The 24,696-nt window shown below is 37.5% G+C and overlaps 1 protein-coding gene across 8 annotated transcripts in view; it reads left to right on the top strand.

Moving 5' to 3' along the window:
- LOC117291898 (neurabin-1-like) overlaps window positions 1-24,402 on the top strand; it is an 85,890-nt gene extending 61,488 nt beyond the window's left edge. For 2 of the 8 annotated variants that reach the window (XM_033773896.1, XM_033773902.1), the window contains exons 7-19: window positions 2,997-3,093; window positions 3,863-3,968; window positions 4,770-4,871; window positions 6,246-6,287; window positions 9,539-9,741; window positions 10,899-11,093; window positions 11,724-12,019; window positions 13,144-13,170; window positions 14,913-14,957; window positions 17,627-17,865; window positions 18,165-18,310; window positions 18,761-18,934; window positions 19,619-24,402. In XM_033773896.1, the coding sequence (XP_033629787.1) occupies window positions 2,997-3,093; window positions 3,863-3,968; window positions 4,770-4,871; window positions 6,246-6,287; window positions 9,539-9,741; window positions 10,899-11,093; window positions 11,724-12,019; window positions 13,144-13,170; window positions 14,913-14,957; window positions 17,627-17,865; window positions 18,165-18,310; window positions 18,761-18,934; window positions 19,619-19,780 (1,834 nt within the window). In that variant the 3' untranslated portion in view covers window positions 19,781-24,402. Of the gene's footprint in view, window positions 1-2,996; window positions 3,094-3,862; window positions 3,969-4,769; window positions 4,872-6,245; window positions 6,288-9,538; window positions 9,742-10,898; window positions 11,094-11,723; window positions 12,020-13,143; window positions 13,171-14,909; window positions 14,958-17,626; window positions 17,866-18,164; window positions 18,311-18,760; window positions 18,935-19,618 lie in introns of all 8 variants that reach the window. The other 6 variants (XM_033773897.1, XM_033773898.1, XM_033773899.1 and 3 more) reach the window with 6 other exon arrangements.
- The last annotated feature ends 294 nt before the right edge of the window (window positions 24,403-24,696 follow it).

Below are 24,696 nucleotides of genomic sequence, written 5' to 3' on the forward strand. Positions count from 1 at the left end.
TATGATCATGCATAATTTCAGAAGTGTGGGTTTTGTTGCAAAGCCATTTTAGGTAATTTACAACTCGGTTTCCTTGATTTCTAAAGCTGACCATGGAACCAAATGTTTTGAATAATAGATCTGTTCCAATGGCCTCGTCTTGTCTGTTAGTGTTTTATGTTTGACCCATTTCTCCAATTATCTCCTTCCTTTATCTGGATTGGCTTACTAAAAACCTCCTTGATATGCCACGGTCGGCCATGTAGTCGCAATATATGGGCTGACCTTCTGTGTCTATTGAGACCACTATTGTAGTGATGTAGTCGAGCATCCAGACGAACTCTGATATTTAACTCTTCATTATTTTTGCTGTCTTTTAAAGCCACTGGGTAACGGTATGGCGGATACAGTTCCGATTCTCTTAATGAGCGATGCCAGTATTGTTTCATGCCTGCCTCGCCTTGACATTGAAAACAAAAAGGAAATGGTGCCAATTTGGAGCCTCGCATTTAAAAAAAATTAACCTGAGTGTAATTTGGTGGAGAGTTGGGCCAAATTTCACAAAGCTGATTATAACAAAAAGTTATAAAGCACAACAAAATTATGCTTACGAGAATAATGTTACCAGCCAATCTACCATGTTACATGTACAATTTGTGAATGGTATCACCTTAAATGCAGAGTTTAATATTAAGCAGAGCCATGAAATTGGGGCCTGTACCTTTATTCCTTAGACAAAGTACAGCTGAGTTTTCCTTGAGAACTTCTTTCTTTAAGTTATGTTATCATTAACTTCAAATGTCAATTGGTTTCCGATGACTGGTTGAGAGCGAAGTACTAATAAATTGTGAACTTATCCCTGTACTGATTGGAGTAAATATCACTGGGTCTATGAATTGGATCCTATGGGCTTGCTGGCGCCAGCTTTTCCTGAGGGTTGGGGAGCCTTGTGTACTAACACAACAGAATAAATTGATATGTGCATTATTGATGGCCATGTAGTGCAGTTCAGGATAATGTATATTGTGAACTTAAGCTCTCCAGGTCGGTACGATCAAAGCGTTGTTATAGAAACTCATGCAAGGTTTTGGTATTTGAGATGGTTTTTGACAAGATTGATAGTATTTTTGAAACTGATATTTTTTTTTCAATTATCTGATGTTCTTGACTAGAATCACCTTGTGAATAGAACTAGCAGGCTCGTTAAAACCAATAACCACATCTCCCTCACTCACCTTCAAACCCAGCAAATGCCCTCTAAAGAACTGGTATCACAAATTGAAGCACCTGTCGCAGCCTCGTTAAAAAACGTAACCACATCCCTAACTACTGAAACCCATCCCTCGCTCACCTTCAAACCCAGTCCAACCTCTTCTTTAGCCCAAACTCTAAACCCCAACCTGCTTAAAACTACTCTACACTTTGAAGCCCTTTACCTTACCCCACCCCAACTGTCTGCAAAATCTCAGTCTCTCTCTCTCTCTCTTTTAGTCTCACACAGACGTTCAATGTATCAGTGGATTTCAATCTACTGTGCAATCATTTTATCATTATCAAATTTACTTCCATATCAATTTTGCTTATTTTCTTTTTCTTTTCTGTTAAATCAAGTGTTGAACATTTTTCTTAAGTTATTCATGAATGTGATTCAATCATGTTTCCTCATCCATGACATCTACAAAAATAAACCATCTATAAAAAAACATTACCCAAGAAAAGGACGAGACCCACTTGAACTTTTCGTTTATTTATAGCTCCTCCAACATCACCCCTTGAACATGACAACCATTTAATTTGTCTCCAATCACCTCGAGCGCCTCGACCATACCGCTGACTTTCTCTTATCCCCTTCGCCCCCGTCTGGTCCTGACGCACATAAACAATTATCCGCGGTGTTTACGTCACCACAGTCTGATTCAGTAGAGATAGTCAAAAGCTCAGGGAGACGAGATGATTTCATCCAATTAAGGCGGGGCCATATGAAAGATTCGCCTTATTGAGACAAGAGTTTTTTAACAAAATAAAAATTATGACTCTGTAAATAATTCATGTCGTCAAACTTTCCGTATATCTAAAGAATCTAAAGGCAAATGTCACATAGGGCAAATATTTTCAAGCAATTTGAAGGCAATCAACTTTTCACTGCGTACACAATGGCAGCTCAAGAGACATTATTTCAGAAGCAACTTACAATCCCCAAGAAAATAATGAGAAAACTGAAATGTGAATGGCTATTCTTCTTTGAGATTGTCTGGAACTGGTTGCCTGTAAATTGCTCAGAGTGATCTAGACTTAAGATCCTGGGGACCTCAACTTCATAGAGTTGATCAGCAGAACAGTTTGCCCTGCACTGACCAAGTTGGCTTTTAGAATCTCGGCCCAATTTTATAGAGCTGCTTTAGCAGACAATATTGACTAACAAGTTTCTGCTAAGCAACAATTGGCGGGATACCAGTCAAAGAAATGGCATTTTGACTGATAACCATATTCTGGTAAACATAATTTTGTTGTGCTTAGCTACTTGTTTGTGCTTAAGCAGCTCTATGAAACTGTGCCCTGGTTACCAACCAAATTGTATGTGGTAAGTGGTTTGTGATTGGTGCCTTGGTTGCTTTTGACATTAGTTTGGTGAGCAGGATTTTTCCAATACAAAGTTCTTTCATTCGAGTTTTAAGAATATAGATTTGCTTAGCACATTAAACTGAGGTTGCAGAAGCTGGCGACCAGTCTAGTTCATCAATTATTTGTGGTCAGCTAATGCAGTCGAGCAATAATGTCAAGCTCATCTAATGAAATTGTTGAGCAATATTTTTTGTGGATATTAAATATGAATTGATTGGATTACTTGAAGAAGGGGAAGATTTATCATTTCTTTGATAATTTGATTAGCATCAAGAAATTCAATATCTTTGATGGTTTATTGCCAAGTGGAAGGAGCACTCTTGGATATATTTATGGATGGACAGAAGTTGTTAAAGTAGGCGCAGTTATGCAAATTGTGTATATTTGATTGACAGGGAGGAGGAGTTTCAAACCAAGGAGAATGAATTCAAACAGGAGAAGGAGAAGATGGAACAAAAGCAGCTGAGAGAAAAAATGCAATTACAGGCAAAGGTAAGGAAGAAAGTTTGCCGCAAGTTCTAGAAATAAATAGTGTGGGACTTTCATCTGTGTGCATATGGTAGCAATGAAATTCAGACGTTTTTGGCTACGGTTCTTGTTCCACCATTGCGGTCACATTATGAGCAATGCCTTCTATTTGGGGGGAAGGGGGTAGGGGTGGAGGTTTTGGGCATTCTTGTAGAGCATTATCTTATGCATCTAATGAGTCAAAAGAGTCATCAACCAAAATGACTGAATGCTTTAATGATTTTATGTAAGGGCTCTGTGAAGCTTCACCTGTTTTTCAATTATGGATTATTTCCCAAAGGACTGTAATTGGTTGTCTTCAAGTAAATGAACCATTTTTCTTTACTTATTAGCTTTAAATTGAAAAAGTCCATGGACAATTTATAAGCAACCAATTAATTTCTGCTACTGTGCTTAGCAGCAGAGTTTCATGCTTACCCTTTTTATCATCTGGGGGTCTGGTGAAGCACAGGTAGCTTTCCCCCAAAGACAATCAGAGACAATCAAAGCAGTTTGATCAAAACATTTTTCTACCACCTTTTTTTTCCAGTTCCACCACATTCATTTAAATTTTTTTACAAGCTCATCTGAGACCGAGATTTAAAATTATACTACAAGTGTCCAAATCATGATCTTTTCTATGGCACTGTAAGAATAGATCAGTCATACCCTAGGGCTATAATTTTTTATTATTTTGTACAAACTAATAATTACACCTGTCGTATGAATGACAATATTGGTGTTGAATTCCAAGATTCGTGAGTTGGAGCTGAAGCTAGCCGACTCTCGAAGGGGCAACAGCCTGGAGGGATCGGACGGAATCCAGGCTGATCAGGACTCAAGCTCGCCGGATAACGGGGGTAAGTTGAGACAGATTCATCTCTTATTTGTTAATGTTCCCTGCTCTCTGAACAAAAAATAATCATATCGTATAAGTTCCTTTGAGTAAGCCTTAGAAACACAACCCATGGATTTCATTAGTTATAAGCCTATGAATTAGGGCAAACGGTGTATTTTTGTAAGTTCCGTGTAAACGGCAATTTGATTAAAAAACCTAAAATCCTGATTTTCTTCCTAAAACCAGGATCACTGGGGAAATCAAGTACCAGTGTTTTTAACCCATTTGTCCAAAGTTCAAAAATTCTACTAATTGAGGGATACAATTTATAAAATGATTTTCAAACAATTGTATCACACATTTGCAAAGCTGTCTTGTGCATTTTGGTAAAAGCCTGTTGCATCTTGTTAACAATTAACCAGTTTTAATTTTCTCAGACTGCTTTTATTATTTCTAAATTCTTCTCTCATGATTTATTTCTGCTAATAATGTTAATTAAACAGTAATTTACAATACCAATAACGAGTTGATTTCAATGTGTTCTTGGTTGCCACACATAGTTAACCTCTCTGGTCATGAATATTCACAGTATTATTCATAAGAAATGGAAGCACCACTTTGATTGGTCCAGTCTAACCAATCTAGGTCAAGAATATTCTCATTAATCTTTATTCATAAGTTGGAAACCCAGGTCTTTGATTAGTCAAGACCACAATCTGTAATGAAATGCAACCTTAGGATTGGTTATGAATATTATTCTTGAGGAACATAGGGCATTTGATTGGTCAGATATTCTCAAAGCTCTCCTCAAAACACTGCACAGATGAAGGCGTGATTCTTATACGGCACACTGGCCTGCCATCCTTTGAGGACATCCTAGACGCTGAGGGCGGCAAACCAATTATTATGGATGACTCTCCTGAAGGTGAGGCCCAAGCCCCGCCCCTTGTTAAATATTCATGAAAATTCATGTTGTGCTCCCACTTTGTTGAGATTTGAATGAAACTAAAGAACATACAACAATTGCCAACAAACGCAAACTATTCAGCAGTTAAGTTACAGTTAGAAAAATCTTCGAAAAATACTGTTATAATTTAAAACTGTTTGAAAATACTCCTTTATCATATTTTGTTCGTTAAACAACATGTTTATATCCATGGCAACCATTTTGAAGGCCACCTTTTAGTATTTACGAAAAGAAAAATTGTAACTTTTTGTTTGTTCACATTTTGTGTTTTAGGAGACATTGTTGGTTTTGTTCATACAACAACACAATTTAAATTCATCAATAATTTTCTCTACATTTGCACTTAACTAACTCCACCCAATCATTGACTTCATTTTGTTTCTTTCTAACCCCTTTTCTGGATGCAACACAACTGAAATGTTGTCTTATTTCTTTCATTAACAGATTCCAGACAAAAAAGCTTGTAGAGAATTGACTTTTCTTTTGTTTGCTTCATTTAGCCTTTCCTGAATCATTTCTTTTCCTTGTTTGTTATTTTCTTCTCTTGTTCCGTTTGCAAGTTTAGTTCTGCATATTCAATGTAATTTTATATTCTTGGTGTTTGGAACTAAAAACCCTTTGTACAATAAAGTTTGTATTCACTTGCAATTACACGCATTGCTGAAGTTTTTGTACAAATGTTTGTGCCTAGTCAGCAATAATAATTTGTATAATTTGAAATGGATTGTTGCCTGACCATCATTTCAAATTATCTGAAATGCTTTTATTTGAAAACTTAAAAACCACTACACAGCTTTAAGTGATGATTTTTATTTGTGTGGTGTAAATATGAATTCAGAAAAGACTAAGTATTTTGTGAGTAGACATAGATTTATTCAGATCACCATTTACTTAAATCTAAAAACGTGTTGACAGCGTGAAGAAATTGCTTACATTTTTATCTACATGTATGGCTCACTGATTATACATGTTCCTCCCATTGTTTATTCAGATCACCATTTACTTAAATCTAAAAACGTGTTGACAGCGTGAAGAAATTGCTTACATATTTATCTACATGTATGGCTCACTGATTATACATGTTTCTCCCATTGTCAGATAGTATTTAGCCACAAAATGCACACACAGTTACATTTCACCCACGGCGTTTATTTACATCTGGCCAACTCCCGTCTAAGTGGTTTACAAATCAAATTCACTCCCGTCCCGACACTCTTTTCATTATTTTATAATCTTCTTTCCTAAAATTCAACTGCATTCTTTTCTTCGGTGTTTGGCTCATGTTTTTCCGCTCTGTTTCACTGCCTACCTCATGCACCTCGCCACTTTTAGTTGAATGGGAGTGGGATTTTGACGGTGATCAACTTATCTGTGGTAAGATAAATAATTTGGGCCACATTCATCTTGTTGTTTTAGACTTAAAGGTGTTTAGAAACCATCGCCTAGGTTTTAAGAGTTAAGCTTGAATAACATCAACCATCTTGAAGTGTAATGCCTAAGGCATATGACCTTAATGATGTTGGTGTTATTCTGATTTTAAGCCTATGCAATGGTTACAAAACCTCAGTAGTTTTCTCTGTTTGTGATCATTTTCACACTCCTCTCATGCTTGTAGTCGTAGCTTTCCGTGTTGCAACCTCTCCGTGTAGCCAAGTTGAGCTCCTATTTCTTCTAACTGTCCTATCTCCCTAAATGATCGCCCCCCATGCCCTGCCTGCTGAGCGCTGATAATGAGTACAGCAATGAGCAGTGGTCTGGGACCTAGACTATTCATGATACTATCGCTACCCAAATCTACCTCCCTAAGCTGATTCATGGTAAAGTAGAACCCTGGATAAAGGCAGCATACCCTCAAACCTCAAACACTGCAAACATACAATGAGTATCTCTTTAGTCTACATGGTCGACAGTTTTAAATTCCTTCCAAAAAAAAGGTTGTAGGAATTTTAGGGGGACAACCACTTCAGTGTCCTTACGGGAAAACAGTGCTGCCGGGGACACTCTTAGTAGGTTTGGAATCACCCATGGGAGGTGAAGGGGGGTCTCAGGGTGGTTTGAGCACCTGGAGGAAGGCTGGATGATACAGAGTGATCTTGGCATTTGGCTGCTACATCCTAAGGACATTAAGACTGATCCCCCAAGGTGACTTTGCCAGGTCCATTCCTTCAGGTGATCATGAGATGCTAGACCTACTGACCTTCTTTTCAGACCGCGGAAGTTAGACCAGAGGGTTTACAGAGATTCCAAGGAACTAATGGCCTCTGTGCATGTGAGAGGCTGCCCCAAAAAACTCATGTCTTCTTTCAGTTTTTGCCGTCTTATTTTTCAACTTCTTAGGCCATGACACAAAGATATTCTGTTTCAGGGTTTGGGTTTTTTCTTCTTGAAAATTCTGGTTTTTATATGTGGGGCAACTTCTCTTCAACATGATAATGGTAAAGGACACTTCAACTAAATTCTACATTTCTCTTAATTGCTAAAAGGAAAAGACCACCAATAACTTTTTTTTCTTGTTAGAATTTGACGACGTGAAAAGGTGTGGAAACCTATCTTATGTACTGTGTACTCTTGAAACAAATTAAATCGAGAAAAAAATAGAAGGATTTAGCAATAATTGTTTTAAAAATAAAATAATGTCAACAAACCTTTGGGGATTGCCTCCATGCTGTACAAACTTCCACCCTGCTTGGCCCAATGTAAACACTTCACACCTTATTAAAGTAAATAAAAATGCATGACTTCCAAAGGTAGCCGTCTGGGAAATTTAAATTTAAATTTTAAATTAAAGGTCAGTTTCCTCTCCTGGAAAATGTGTCTGACAGGTGACATCACAGCTTCAGTAATGTCTAAATTATTCAAAATTTTAGTTGCAAATATTACCTCCATGGTCGCTGAACCGTGCTCACCTTAATTGTCACCCTAATGCCTTATCAGCTGCTTGAATTATCACAGGGAATAACACAAAATATAAAGTGTATAAGAAAAGTGCATGTGATGGATGTCTGCCCCTGCGTGTACTGTTATGAGGGGCATGGACAAGGCATGTCCCACACATTGCACTTTCATGGTGTGTGGTTATTTTGTATTGAATGTTGCCATCTAACTGCATCTTTGTTGCTAGCAGTGGCTGTATTTTTCTTCTTTATGGGTGTGCATGAAAACATTATTTGACTTGACATGTATGCGGCACCTATGGGGGTGTAGTCGTGGCCTCTAGGCCCTCTCATTGATTATAAAAACTGGAGGAAGTTGATTCAGAAGAGGGCGCTATCAGATAAAATGTCTACACACTTTGCTATATAGTATGTGGGTAGGGTTTCCTGCCACAGTGGCCTATGCAATGGGTCGTCTAGTTAATGTTTTTAGTTGATGAAAGCTGAGCATGATTTGCTGCATGGATATTTGTGCTTTGTTTCTGTAGGATTGATAAGTCTTAACCCCCGCCTCAACCTCCTGTTTAAGGTGTGCCACTGTCCTTGTCGTCACTAGGTCTTGAACTCTGGTATCGCTGAGGTTATAGAATTCAAACCCTCCTTCCTGGGGGGTTATCAGAGCTTCACCACCCATGAGACAATCGGACAAACCACAGAGGAATCGTAAAATCAGACCATTCAAGCATATAAGGCATTAATAAGTAAGTCCACTTAGCCTCGACTGGCCATTTAGCTGCGCCAATGCAGCGAAAACAGTCTGGTCATGGACAAGATGGAATTGGCATGCATGACCAAGTGCTGACTCATATGCCATTACCAAGGATAATATCTTAGGCATGTCTTCTGCACAGACTTGAGAGCCAAGGAAAACAGAAATGTTATTCTTACAAATACACTTGCAGGGCTTGAATGCTTTGCTTTCACACATTTTTAAGGCATTGCGTGCCGTGATTAGGTTGCTTTAACATTCGCGGCAAAAGAAACTTGTTTTTGTGGAAGGGAAGCACGACATGGGTCTTTTGGATCTAATACTCCTTCTAATATCTTGACATGAACAAGAAGGGAAAGCTAAGAAGATAATTCCTTAACCAGTGATTGCTTTTAATGTATCTTCTAAAACATCAATGATGTACCAACTCTTTGAAGCACCTATTTATTCAAGTTTGTTTCAACTGAAAGTTTGCATTCTTCTTTCATGTTTGTTTTGTCACCTTCATACCTTCAATTCTAAGTTGAAGCACCTTGCATCCTTGTACAGTTTGGTTTCCTGTGAATCCAGTTGTTGTATTTCAAATAGTGTCTGAATTATCCTGAGTCAGTGTTTAGTGAAGAAGTGACTATTCAGTGTGTGCTTAGGGTTTAAATGAGCCTGATTTTGCTAAGCAGAAATTTAGATAATTAGCAGTAGCAATCCATGGGCTGATTTCACAAACTAAGATCTTAGAAGACACTTGATGATATATCACACTTTTCTTAGCAATAAAGAGTAATTTGCAGTTATGATCAATCTTAACTATTTGTGAAATGGAGCCCATTTCTATTACATACAAGGAAAACTAATTACGCTTAGCATCTTTTGACTGTGCTAAGCAACTTGTCCTTCCTCAAAAGAAATAAATTCTGAGCCCTGTTTCTTCCTTGAATGAGGAACTTGTATTAAATTAGGAATGTTTCTTCTGTATGCCAATTCAGCACCCATCATCCCACTGATAGGAAGTACACATTTTGCTACTAAACCCTCAACCAGAGATGAGGAAGAACAAGAAGAACAAGTGGAGGAGGAGTCAGATGAAGACTCCTCAGGTAATGAGGGAGGCTACAACGTCTCACAAGACTTTGAGGAGCAAGAGCTTGAGATGAGTTTAGAGGCCGACTTGAAAGAAGCCCATATGCTGGTAAGGAACGCGTTCATGCTGTGTCCCTTTCACAAAGAATCGAACACTTTTACATTTCAAAGATATTAGCATTTCAAACGGACATTGTTGGGCAGTCTTTAAGATCAGAAATCAGTCTTCTAACAATGTCTCTAGTCATTCCTATATCATCAAACACAAGACAGAAATGCTTCCTTGAAATAAGCTGAACCAACAGTCACTCACCTCCCAAATACACACCCGGCCGATATTGATTTCTTACTGAGTTTCAAGTTAAACACAAATTACGCTTTGAGTGAGATGTAACAGTTACTCTCACCCACTCTGCATACCCATATGTTATTTGATAACAAAGAACAAACTGATCAATTCAATAGGAGGCTCCTTTTTAAGTAAATTTTGTGGAGACGCTTTGGGTTTTTGATTAACTAGAGGTTGCTCTTGGTTTAGTGAGGAAATTATGAATTTTCCTGTTGAAATAGTGTCAGTTTGCTTTAAGGAATGAAATTGATACTTAGTGAGGGATGACATACAAATGTTGTAGATGGCTTGTAGGGTTTGGTATGATCCAGAATAAATAATGTTCATGACGTCAAAACATCACTTCCCGCACGTAGTCTTGTGAAATGTAGACTACTGGAAAAGAAATCTGAATCTTTGACAGAGATTAGAGACAGACAGATGTTAATCGCTGGAAACATCAATGGCCATGGGAAAATGTGTCATGCGTGTTGTTCGCGCCGAAATTAATGTTTGTTGATAGAAGCACGACCTATCTCTGTATTGATGCTAGACATTTTCTGGAACGAGCGTCAGAGTTTTATCGATTATAGGCAGAGATTCAGTGTGACCCACAAGCAAGATGGAAAGATTAAGTGATTGATTGATTGCAGATACTTCAGTGTAGTACTGTGCATATTTGTATATTGTATATATCTAAGTCAAAGGATCGACTTGACTTAGAGAGGTTTGCGGTAAAATCATGTGAATATCTGTTTTAAGTAGTGTTGGTTCTAAAAAATAACCAGTGGTTAACGTCTCAAGCTATTCAAAAGAGATATTCACATGGTGTTTCTGCAAACCTCTCTTAGTTATACTTCATACGTGCAAAGTTTCAAATCCTACTCAATGCAACTTGAAAAAATGTTTGTGACCTACATTTTGTTTAATTTCCATAGCAACAGCAGCAGGAATGGTTTGAGCAGATACCGGACGCTGACAGGTTGGATACCAGTATTGAGAAATCCAAGATTCAGTTGGTAACCGGTAACAACAGTATGCTTGCTGGCAGGAAGAAGCCCACCAAGGCGCATCTAGCCCAGAATGCATTGCAGTCTAACAGCTGGGCTGAGAGGCGGCCAATCACAGAAGAGGTAGATAGATAGGAGCGAAATTTATCCATCCCATACTACCAAAGCATTGTTCATAATACACTGTTCTTCTTAAGCGGAATAAACGCTTGCCAAATAACTGTTAATGAAGAGATTCTAATACTTTGGGTATTTTTGATTGATTCTTGGTAAATAATCGCAAGTGTGGTTAAAATGGTTATTGTAAAACAGCTTACCTGCCAATATTATCAGTCACATAGTTGCAATTGTTACCCCACTTTTATCTTAATTAGCAAACACATTTTGTCAGCAATATTTTCCGAAAACAGTTTCATGAAGTTGGCCCCAAATCACTTTACCACAATAATGCTGCAGGCACCTTAATCATTAGAGGTGCAGAACTGTTGAGGTAATCGTTTCCATTGGGTACATTTGTACACTGTCTTGTCGTCTTTTATTTTCTCCCCTCCATCTAGAAGTTAGCGAGACCCTCGTCGATATTCTGCTTTAACTATCTGTGTGAGAAGCTTCTTGGTCAACTAGGTCACAAACCTTGTGCAGTGAGTCTTTCTCATCCTGCTTGACGCTTGTTGCACTTTTGAAAAAACGCGGCATGCAGGTTTTACCGCCAAAAAAATAAATCCGTTTTTTTTTTTATATTATCACAATCAGCCGCGGAATTCTGAGCCACCAGCAACCAACGGTAGTCCGAGAATAGGACGGCAACCGGTTCCCCTCCCAGATCATCCTAGGAATGGTTCCCCCCTGCTCAAACACCGAGTGCTACCGCCCACCGCCTCCTCGCCCCCACAGACCAACCAGCAGGCATCACCTACATTGACCAGGGTCCCAGTATTGCCAGGGGCAGGCACAATGCAACCCGGTGACGGGCGAGAGAGGTTGTCGCCTAAGGTGCCCCCAAGAAAGAAGAGCAAACCAGAACTACGGGTTAATACTGGAGAATCATCGTAAGTGCACCCTCGCTCTCTCGCTATTGCTACCCAAAAGACTTGGTTGCATCAGTCTCTTTGTTTTCCTTTCCTTTTTTAGTCTGATGATTCGATTTTTATCTTAGAATTCAACAGAAATTGTTTGATGAATCTTGCACATCATGCCGTTTATCAGAAAATTAGTCCAAACAAAATAGATTAGAATCACAGGTATTTCTGAAAAATTACTTAATTTTAATCAAAAACTTGTTTAAGTGCAATTTTCAATTTATTGGAGAGAAAGCTCTGAATTAACTTGAACGTTAGAATTATTTACCATAACACATAGCCACATTTGTTATGTTTTTTTGCACAAATTAATTTTGTACTTTTAAATTTATAATGATTTTAAAAGACAAGGTCTATATTTATTTTGGATTGATTTATATCTTTCTGCAAATGCACACTGGATATGCTGAGGGCGCTTTCCAAAATATGTTTGGTCTATTCATTGGTGTATTAAATTGTGAGTTTGGTATGACCAAAAACAAGAGCTAAGCAGAGATAACGAACAACTGTCAAACAACAAGATGTGTTTTGTGAACTCTGTTTACTCTAATTCATTTCTTCACTCAAACTTTACAGTAAACATTGGGCAGTTTTTATTTGTATAGCTCCCTCAGCATATTTAAATTAACCTTAATTTCGCACAGCATCATAGTATTGGCAAGAGTATGAAAAAAGATTTGAGTTCTGAACCTTTATTCTGTGACGAGCGCATCATAAGCATTGTGTATTTTTTCTGCCCCAAATGAAAGTATCCTGCTTTTATTTAAGTTTTTGATCCAGTTGCAGCCATCTTGTTTACCTTTCTTAATGAAAAACTTGACATATAAGTGTAATGAGTACCTGCCATTACATGCACCATTTTTTACTTCAAAGTTTAAAAGATAAGTTTTTTTAAATCCAAGATGGCAGCCACCTGGTTGAATTCTTTTGAACCGTTTGAATCTTTAATTTCTCTGATTCCCTTTCTCTATTCATTTATTTTCTTCCTTACCCAAATCTTCCTTGTTTGCATTGTCCTGCCTTATTTTCTTTGTTTCATTTCGTTCCTCCTACTTTCCTGGGCATCTTCCCACAATGCCTTTCCCCATCATCAGCTTCATGTGCAGTCCGTGGATACGCAGGTAACGTGTCTCAAAATGCTACTTTTGTTTTTGATTCACATCTTGGACTCTTTTTCTCCTTCCTTTCATTTCTCTGTTTGTCTAACAATACGTTCAAGTATTCTGATAGGGCGTTAATACTTTTTGCAGATGGTGTTTTTCCTTAAGTTGTTTGTTCACAGAATTTGCATGAGTTTTGCCTTGAGCATGGCTTAATAAGTTGACCTACCTATCTAAGAATAAGTCAACCTGAAGAAAATATTCTAAAATACGTGTTACCAGCTCCCTTAAGTTAACCTTTTATCAATATTTAACACATTTAAAACTCAAACAGATTTAATTACTTGATCTCCGTTGGTTATTGGTAGGTGTGTCAGCAGTGTTGCAAACCACTGTTGCTCTGTTTTAGAAGTTAGCTTAACAGCCAACCTAGTTCATTAACTGATACCTAAGTACATAACACTAAACACCAAGTCAAGTACCCCCAAAACCCTGCCAAGTATCCAAACACCCAGCCAGAACCAAATTAACCCAAAATCTCCCAGAAGTACCCAAAGACCCTGCCAAGTGTTAACACAACATGCATTCAAGTAATAAGACACTCAGCCAAGTACCCAAACAACTAGTCAAGTTGAAGAAAACAAATTTCTTCAATTATATGTTTCATCCATAATGAGAGTTGACACAAACATGTCCTCTGTAGTTCAGCATAGTGCTGGAATTTCTTTTTATATTTGGTGCCATTTTTATGAGTACAACGGTGTAGATAATTGCAGATTTTCTCTCCAATTCTGATCTTGACAAGTAGTGAATATAATCAGTTCTGTTCGTGGGAAAAACCTCTTCATCTTCAAGAGATAACTGGCTGCAACCAGAGCAAGCTGGTCAAAATGAAGAGAAGGACAAGTTTTAAAAACAACATCCAATAAATCTCATGCTTGAAAGTGTTGTAAGCAAGTAATTTTTTCTTAAGTCGAATCCCAAGTCAATAAAATTGGCAACTTGAGTCTGACTCTAGTCAACAACACTGATCGTAGGTACCACAAACTGAACTGATACCGCCTGATCTAGGCCTGATCTTGTATTGATGCATGTCGATAGACTTAAAGGTACTCAGTGGAGGATTGTAAATGTAAAGAAGTTTAAGACAATGGATGAAAGTCAATGATAGATGTTAGAATATTTGTACTTATCGTAGCGTATAAACGCATTTCAGGCTGTTCTTATGTCCAAACCTTTCTCTCAAAGGTAATGTTGGAAAGTTATAATAACTCTTATTTTGTCAAAGAAGTGTATATTTTGTTTACCTATATGTATAGACCCTGAAAATGTTTACTTTTCCTTTTCTCAAAGTTAGTGCACAGCAGTCACATGCTTTGTTGTGTATAGCAATTGTAACACCATTGTTTCTGCTATTTCTGCTAGTTACACATTTGTATCGATGGATCAAGAAGTTGGATGAGTGTATTTTTGAAGTTTTAAAAGTAGGCTGTGACCAATGTTGAAACCTCCCCTTAAAAATGTTACAACTCCATGCAATACATGTTACATATCTACCCAGACCCCCATGTTGTAGGTCAAATCCAATAAAAAGGCATGGTGGAGGTTTCTTTTCTGCTCATGCCGTCTGAAATGCACACAGGTGCATTTTTCCTGCCAAAGTTACTCAGACCTATAGAGTAACATAATTTGCCGGGGGAACCCAGCACCACTACAATAATACCTACAACTTGTTTGAATTGGTCTTTATTTATGGGCAGCAGCCCTGTAGACTATCACATGGACGCAGTGTATAGACAGCTTATAAGGTAAGGTACCCAGCCCCCTCCTGCAATCAGTAGCAAAGACCTACACTCAAGACACTGCTAAGCAAAGAATTATGCGCTTAGCAGTGTCGTGAATGTGGGCCCAAATGGTCACACCCTTTGATTCACTTAATGAAAGGTATCTGAAATGTCTTTCAGAATAATGTACAACAAAATTTCTTGAAAGGCAGAAGAAAGGGTCTCCCAAAGTCTTCAACATCTTCAAGGTGGTAGAGAGAGAACTACTTTCCTAGCCCCCGACCATCCCTTGAATCAAATTAATATCTATTTCCTCATTTGTCCTTGCATTCTTCTCTGCATGTACAAAGACATTTTCAAAGATCTCTTATCGTCTTTCCCTTGGTAGCCCTCTCTATGCCACTGAGAATGTTGTTTGCCTCTTGCTTGTCTTGACCATTCTTGAAGATGACAAGGGTGTGGCAGTAGATACTTGGAGCGGTGGATTGCCGACAACATCTTCCCCCTCCTCGTAAACCATACATCGTTGTCAAAGTATATGTGAGAGTTGTAGATTTGATCAGATGACATGAGAAGACGTTGACCGTCTTGTGTGTGCCTGTGATATTACTTTATTCTTTTTCTCAGATGATGCATGCCTTCTTTAAGGTATGAGTTTCATAACTAAGGGGTCTCCTCCTTCTTCCCCTTCTATCTTTCTCTCTAGTCTAACTTCTCTCAATCTCTCTGTCCAAACTTAAGCAAAACGATGCAGCAGAATTTTGTCATACCTTTCATCCTGATCTGAACATCTTTCCCTTGGTACCACAATCACAAGCCACAAAAAAGAAACACGAATGACACTATAAACAGGCCTTTCCTTTTTTGTTTATATAAAGAACTTTTACATTTGGGCATGTTTCTGTTGTATACCCCAAGCGTTCAAAGCAAGCTTGTTCTCTTGCTGTTTGCTGTTACCTTTGAATGTTCCCTGCTCAGCAGATTTGCAAACTAACAATTGCTGTGATTAAAAACAAAGAATAGACATAATTTGTAAAAACAGGTGTATCCAATTAAAATTTGCAAAAGAGGCATTTTGGGTAACAATAGAAGTGAAATTAAAAGTTGAAGTCACCATTCTGTTTGTTGGCACCAAAATTCGTTTGTGATTTGAACTTTTTGAGCTCCAAGTTGCCTCTGTGAGGTCCTCAGAGTGTTAAGTTAGAGGGTAAAGCCCGGTTCATACTTCCTGCGAATGTGAATTTGACTTGAATTTGACGTCACAAACCTCCTTTCGCACCGATATTCGCAAGTGTTGAGCAATGTTGAACTGCTGCGAATTATTCGTTGCAAATTTGTGACGTCAACATTCGTATCTCATTCGCATTTGCAGGAAGTATGAACCGGGCTTAACACTGGTCCCAGTTTTCTCTCATATTCTATCTCTTTATCATTCAGTGTTTGTGTCATCTTATTAGGAGTTGTATTCCAGACTATCTTAGCATGATTCATTAAATCTGAATGACTAATTATAGTTTATATACTTTGAATCTTCAGACATATTTTGATTACTTTTGGGGTATGGTGGGGGGTATGGTGGGGTCAGTAGAAGAATTTTTTTCCCATACTTTCCATTTCTTGTTACGTTGACACTATAGAAGTCTTACTGTAGTTTACCAATGAATGATTCTTATGACTGACTGTGTAAGCATGTTCTTTAATTTACCATTGACTTGAAATAACATTACACTTGTTTTGTTATTGTTTATTGTTTATTTGTCATATATATGTAGACCTACATGAGTAGGATTTGGAATTTTGCTTCTGGGGTTCATTTCTGTCTTGTATAAATTTCATCCTTCCAGGTTTTGATTTTGTCCCCAACTTAACAGATGTTTGCTTGATTGCAAGATTTACCAGTTGTTTCTAGTTTTTGTTGTAGAGAATCCTTGTAATAACTCCTATGATGTTTCAGATTTTGTTTTATAACAATTTTCTTTCAGTGATTTTCATCATCGTAGATTTAGCTAAAATATTAATAGATGAAGTTGTTCTTGTTGTGTATATTTTATTTTAGGATAAAGTATCTAATGTTATGAAAGATGGCCAGGCCCTGTTTCATTGAACTGCTTATAAATTGCAAGCAAACAGCTCAGCTTACACAGTTGTAGTCTTGGTGCAAGACATTGTTGTTCCTAATCACAGGACATCAGCACAGAAGTTTATGCTAAGAAAAAGACTGTCTTGCTCTTAACTTTAACATCGTTGCTTCTTTTGCTAATTTCTGTTCTTGATGACAATGATTTCCACTAGTTGTAAAAGAAATAATTCCACTCGCAATATTCTTGCACTTTTGCATTGAATGAAGCCATTATTGGCACAACAGAGTAAAATTATGTGTTGTAAAAGTATGATTAAGATTTTGCTTATTAATCGTGGCTTTTAGCCTTGTTTGGGGCAAACATGCATAACAACAAATGAGAATTTGCTTGTCCAGCAAGACACATAACGAGTAAGTGATTTGATGAAGCAGCTGTTAGATTGACCCTAGTCAAGTACCCTTCCCCTATCAAGACAGAAATCAATAGTAGAAAAGATCCTTGTAGGTTGACTTATCAACTTTTTTTCTAGATCGTAAAAATAGAATCTTGAAAAATTTACTCTAACTGTTCTCATCCTCAAATAAACCCCCAACATTGTTTCTTCTTCAACAGAGAACTAGCCAGTGAAGGCAAGACAGCCCAAACGTCACCCCGCCCAACCAAATCTGGTCTTCCTCCTGCCATGCCTATCCTACGCCTCCAACCCCCTGCTTCATCATCAGAGGGTTTTGGTGTCACACTGCTCTCTACGAGGTCGCTAGAGCAAGGAGGTGACGGCAGTCAAGCAACCTCACCGGACCCTGGGAGTCCAACGATCGAGGGGACTACAGAGAGGGCAAGATTCGATTCAGGTGAATTTATATTTTATTTTCATGTTTACATTTCCACTCATGCTCCCATTGTACAAGAAAGCTTCAAATATGAAAGGGATTGTATATGTTTGAGAATTGGAACCAACTGTTTGTTTCAATCCTAAATAGTTGTAGATATATACCACCAAATTACCTGTGCAAATTTCATTTAGTTCTTCTCCAAATGTTCTTTGACTAGAATGTCCTCTCACCAAAGAAATTAAAAAAACCTTTAAGAAAAAAATCAAATTCTTATATACTGAAGATAATTTTTCATCACCGTTTTGCATGATCAACAGATGAACTGACGTCACTTGGGGCTAAAGGTTCTCACCAATTCACAGCAGGAGGAGATATCTTTGACTCGATGCCTGGGAGTGAGTTTGGAGGGAAGAAGAAAAGTAAGAAGGCGGCCAAGTATCAGATATCACCTCCTCTACAAAGTGTAAGTTAAGCTTCAGAGAGCTGTTTAAGCAGGAAATATTGCTTACTAACATTCTGCTCAGCAGAAATCAGCAGGATACCAGTCACTAATTATACATGTTATACATGGTAGTTTAGCTGTTAACCTTATTCTGGTATACATTAGTTTGTTGAGCTTAGCTACTTTTGTGCTGAAAGCAGCGACATGAAATTGGGACTATAACTAGCCAGTATGTTGTTTCAAAAAGACTGTCTTTGTATGGCTTCTGACTGGTACCTGAGAACAAAGTTATGACGGAATAGGGAGACCACAAACATAGATAGGGTTAGAAAGCTCAGTTGGTAGAGCACTAACATGTAAATCTGGAGGTCATTGGTTCAAATCCTGCGCTCGTCAATCAGTACTTATTAATGCAGAAAACTTCTTCAAAGGTCTCTCCCATAATACCACCACTGTTGTTTGTACAACTAGATGGAGCCAAGCAGGAAGCCCCACCAGATTGAGGATCGACCAATCACAGAGTGGAATACAACCCATGTGTCCCAGTGGCTTATGGGTAACGGCCTGGATGACTACATCAATGACTTCACAGCGAATAACGTTACAGGGACGGCGTTACTTAATCTTGATGCTGCAAAACTAAAGGTTTGTAGAGAGGCTGTGTTAATAAAATATTTATGGTGTATCCTGCTGATCAGAGGCGCCACGACTTCTCAAATCAGATCATTCCAGCATTCTCCCGACAATGAGTAGAAACATTGAGACCACAACGGTTCTCCTCAGAACCAACAGATTTGACATGGTTGTACCCCAAATTTAATATCTATAATACCTTAAAATCAGGGCCCAAGTTCATGGCTCTGCTTTCCATAAGCAAAGAATCAGTGCTTACAGAATCAGGGAATTCCATGCTAACATGAACCGCATTTTACAGGTTATAGGAATTTCGGCTTGTGAGCATGCGTACTCCACGTTTCTAGGCATTCTTAGCTTTCACAGCTAGTTATTAGGCGCTGGCATATTGAGCAGAGAATAGTGATCGTAAGCGCAGAAATCAGCAGTAAGCAAAGCCATGCAATTGGGCCCAGCCGTCGTTTTCACAAAGAGTTAGGACTCGTCTAATCACGAGTTAGGACGAGTAACTCGTCCTAACTTAGGATTAATCTTAAGGTCTGCATGCTACAGTGCAGGGTTGGGACTCATCCTAAGTCCTAAGATTAGTCTTAAGTTAGGAAGAGTTTTGTGAAATCGACGGCAGATCATTACATTGATTACATGTAAGATCAAACTAATGGTACCTTCATTTACTGTGGTTTTATCCTACCCTAGAGCCTTGGAGTGACGAACAGCTCAGACCGTAGCATCTTCAAGAAAAAGATCAAGGAGATGAAGACTCAGGTTGAGAAGGAGAAGAAGGCCATCGCTAAGGAGCACAAAAACCGGGAAAAGAAAGAGAAGAAAGCTGTCAAGAAGCTCTTTGCAACCTCTTAGTCAAATACAAAAACAATAAAGAGAAGGTTGGTCAAATACCTGAGACTTGTGTCTAAAGATGGCGTATTCAGTGTCTTCTTGCGAGTTACAACCCTGGATTGTGACTGGAAAGGAGTCTAAGAAAGCTGTCAAGAAGCTGTTTACAACCTCCTCTTAGTAAAATTCAAAGACTATAATGAGAGGCTGGTCTGTATAACCTGAAACTCATGTCTTAAAGTGACTTCTTGCGAGTTACAATTCTGAATTGCGACTGGAAATGAGATTAAGGTTGTGGTCAAAGACTAGGGAAGTGACCTGAACGAGGATTACAATGTTATGATGGCGACTCAAGAGTGACTCGGGGCCTTGGAGGGAAATCTGGATTTGAACAGATTGTGACATGGAGGGACCATGGCATAGTGAGTTCATGAACCTTGACCCAAGGATACTGATCTCATTATCTGATAGTCATGTGACTGCAAGGAACTCTGATGAATGGACAGCTGCTATTTTGTGTTGGTTTCCTTTCCTTCTCTTTCCAGTACGAAGTACTTCCATTCTTTAAAAAGATCATCCAGTTGACGGTGACACTCTGTATATAGAATGTACATGGCATACGTTCATAATGGATTAGTGCTAATGGTGTGTTTTCGCCACTGCGCATACTGGGAGCATAGAGCTTGTTCCTTCAATGGCTACAGACCAATCACTGCTATTGAAAGGGTACTAATATTACTCAAATGGTTTTTTTTCTTCAAAAAATGCTTGCGCTTTATCTTTGCTTTTTAGGTTTGAAAACAAAAACACACCTTGGTCACAATCTTAACTCTTAGTTGATCTCTGCTGAACCTATTGCCCATATTTAGCATTCACAAACAGGCATCTAGATATTTGGTTATACTTTGAGGTGCATAAAGACAGAGATATTTTAATGAAGAATCAAACTAGTCAAAGTTTAACTTTTAGAGTGAAATTAATTTGTTGAATCAATGATTATTAATTATTCAGCTTAGATCTGTAAAAAATTATTTCCAAGATTAGCATTATTTTGTCTTGTCTATTTTTGATAAGCATACGATTCTTACGTTTAAAAAAGAAAGGATGTATTGTTTTGTACAAAGTAATAAGTCAGTGGAAAGTTAAATCAAATTTGAGGGTACCGTTGATTGAGAAGCACCGTTAAGTCTCTCCAAACTTTGGCAAACTGTAGGTGAAAGAAAGCAACAGCCTCTGAAAAACCTTGGTGTCATATGTTTTAGAAAGCGTTAGCAATTTATGCAGAATTCTTGTATTCATTCCAGTGGAGATTATATTATTTCCTTAAAACATTTTGTTGATAACTCCGAAGAGATAATCAAATGACTTGCATCATTAATTTGACTGTTTTTCAAAAACACCCCAAAATTGTTGAGGCTTTATATTTGATTATTACAGTTGAGCAGAATTGAGACTTTGTTTGTTTTTGTAAAATTCTGTAAGCGTAAAATAAATTTTGTTTGAACAGTTTTAAGAAAACTGTAAAGGAAAGGTGATCTATATTGGTGCAATTAATCTTATAGTATTTTTAATTTTATATCAGTTTAGACACAATTAGAAAAATCCTACTATAAATTTGCAATCTTGAATCACCTCTACATATAATACACAGAGTTGGCTATCAACCAAACCTGTGTTGACTATCATGTTCAGTTTGGTCCAATCGATTAAGAGCCTTTTCAAAATCTACTTTGTGGGACTCTATTGGCCAAACAAATCACCTGAAGTCATCACCCATGGTCAAACTTGGTTGCGACATTTGGGATTTCACTGTTAATGTGCACACAAACACAGTCAAGTTCTTTTGTCATTAAAGCAAACAGGTATCCAGGAGATTAGCAAGAACACTCAATTAAATAAAACTAGTATTAAGCATTATTTTGTAGTGGTAGGAATATGCAAAAGTGTTTTGTTTTTTACAAGTGTACGCCCTTTATGTTTTTGTTTTTTTATGATATTACTTAGAGCATTTATAAGCAGTTTATTTGATACATTTCATATTTAACCACCAGATTTAGGGAATCTGTCCCAGAAAAGAATTTTATAGGCAAAACAGCGCAATACTGTTAGCTGAATGTGTTGTTGCTAAAAGCAGTTTCTGTGGTTTTGTGTAGAACAATTTTTTAACGGACTTTTAATTTGTTTTATTTGTAATTTTATAATAAAGTTAGCCCAAAAACTTAATTGGTCAAAAGAAGTATCTGTGATGACTGCTTGAAACCTTCTCAGGAAAACTTCCCCATTGAAAAAAATGTTCATCTGAGCAGGAAAGTGTTTTTGCTTAGTTTTGTTTTCTGTCTATCCCTGCACCTCAAACAATGCTTCACTTAAGGTAACTTCTTGAGGCAAATCCCAAAGGCAAAAAGGTCAAAGAAATTAATCAAAATAGTGTTATTTAAACACCTGCTACTTGAGGTATTGTTTCGCTGTTTCCCCCTTTCTTGCTTCATACCATGTGTCAAAATTACCAGTCTTGTTAACGTTTATCTCAGGTTTAAGTTGCTTACTTTTAATCTAAGACAACATTTTTATGTGGCATGATATTGGCCCTTTGCACAAATTATTCAGAATGTGGGACACCATGTCAAAGTTGAAACTCCACAAAACTGTCAAGCCGAACCTCTTGCTGACACACGAACTATGTGGATACACAGAAACTATTGCATAAGCTTACTTTATGTAGTTGTGCCAACCTCTATAAGTTTTTGATATCGGCTTCATGTGTATGTAACTCAAAGTTTAAGTTTTGCATTTCAATACAATTTACCAATAAAAGTTTTCATTGTTGCTTCGCATTAGACACAACTTTAGTAATAATTTATTGGCCTTAGCTGAAGCAAAATGCTATGGATGCATAGTTGTAGCTATTTCATTAAAGGTTCACCAACATGTGTACATCTACCATGCCATTATGCCAATCACTGTTGTTTAATTGCAATGTGGTTCAGTCATTAAACAGTCGTCTGCATTCTAGCATCAAGCAAAAGCATATTGCTGCTCTGAAAAAAATGTTAAAATTTTCCTTAAAGCATGAATATTTTTTACTATTAACACAATTTCTCTACCTTCACATTGGAATTCGAGATTTGAAAGCGAATAGATTAAACCTTTCCTTCCCATCAGAATTATTTTTATTGTAAATTAATAATCTTGCCCATTTTGAGATTGTTCACCTTTTTTTTTACAATGTTGAGTAGACTTAGATATGCAATTAAGTTTCTATTTCTTATATTGAGGGTTTATACCTTTGTTAGAATTTGAAAGCAACAATTGGTGCTTCTACATAAACCTTCTTCATGAAAATATTGTAATTTGATAAGTCTAAAATGTAATTGGTCATCCAAGAAACTTGTCTTAGCCAATCACAGGCCTTCCAATTTTTTCTTCGCTTGTGATTGGTCTAAAGTACACCAAGTTGTGTTAAGAGCACACGCGGAGGTTAATGACATGCAAACCCCGCCCATTTTATGAACAACCGCTTAAATACAATTGTATAAAAATTTAGGGGAAAATGTAATTATGCATTTAGAGATGTACATTTCTAGTTACTAGACTTATTTAATCCACCAATAATATTATTGTACATAAATCGGTATTCCTTGGACAAGTACATGCAACAACAAATTCACCACTATACTTTAGTGGTTCCAGATTGAAATTTACTCTAGGACTTTGAAATGAAGACTTTAAAGAATTCTTTTCATCCTTCTGAAAGCCCTTATGAGTTGGAGTAAGTTTTGGTCTTTGTTGGTTTATTTTCAACCTAACTTTTTAAGAGTTAAATCATAGACAAAGTGAACCATTGTGCCGGTACTATAGTCAATTGTCAGTCGAGAGACTAAAATAAAACGTGAAATCTTCCCCTTTTTCTATTGGTTTTGTAATTATTAAATATAATCGTGTATTATAACAATTCCAAATGGCTTATCCTGCCACAGATGGCCGTCTAGCTTGAATTATTGTGTCAGCCTACTTTATTTAAAAGCAGGTAATTTGAGTTTGTCGTAACGGTCAAACGTTAAAGAGCTGCTTCGGCCAACCATTAATTAAATAAGCACATACACTTTCCACTGGTTACCAACTAAAATACAATGTTATGTCTGTTCTGTTTGATTGCCTGGTCCTCTGCTTGTTTTACTAAGCACCATTCTCTGCTAAGCAGCTCTTTAAAGTACGGCCCTCTCAGTGTGGAACAATACCATTATTAATCGTGTACATGTAATTCGTAGTTTGAGTCCTCATTATTTTGTTTGTACACTATTGTTGTGGGTCGTTCAATATTATCTACTATTGTAGGGCAATTTGTATTCTTCATTCTCCGGTGTAGAAAATAATGAACAAAAAATATACTAATACTAATATAAACCATATCAATGTGTATTTCGTTTTATAAGATTTATAACAATGATTATTGTTGTTATGTTGCTCGTTGCTGTATTCTATAGAAACGAGAATCGACGGGCTAATTGTTGGTTTTATACTCTTTGTGATAACTGCAGAAGAATCTTGGTGTTTGTGATATATTTTGTGTTTCCATAATAATGGTGTAGGGTATAATGTGTTTCATGGTGACCGAATAAAATATGACCACCATTGTCTAGGTAGAATTCCTTGACTCCATTCTGTCTATTTGTTTTGTCAGTGGGTTTATTCACTAGCCGTGCTCTGTGGATCAGTCTTAAGTTTTAAATGGGTTGTTGTCGGGGGGGGGGGCACTTGCGCATCCCAGTTGGCCGGATTCGAAGATGGTCGTTGTAGTAGACCTTTCTTTTGTTGATAAACAAACCGCATTGGTTGACGTGGCCGGCCAATGTTAGTAACACACTCGATCATACTAACAGATGTTTCAACCAACTCTTAAACTTTCTGCAATATTTCAATAAATATAATACCTCCCATAG

The sequence above is a fragment of the Asterias rubens genome, chromosome 6 (assembly GCF_902459465.1).
Source record: "Asterias rubens chromosome 6, eAstRub1.3, whole genome shotgun sequence".
Lineage (NCBI taxonomy): Eukaryota > Metazoa > Echinodermata > Asteroidea > Forcipulatida > Asteriidae > Asterias > Asterias rubens.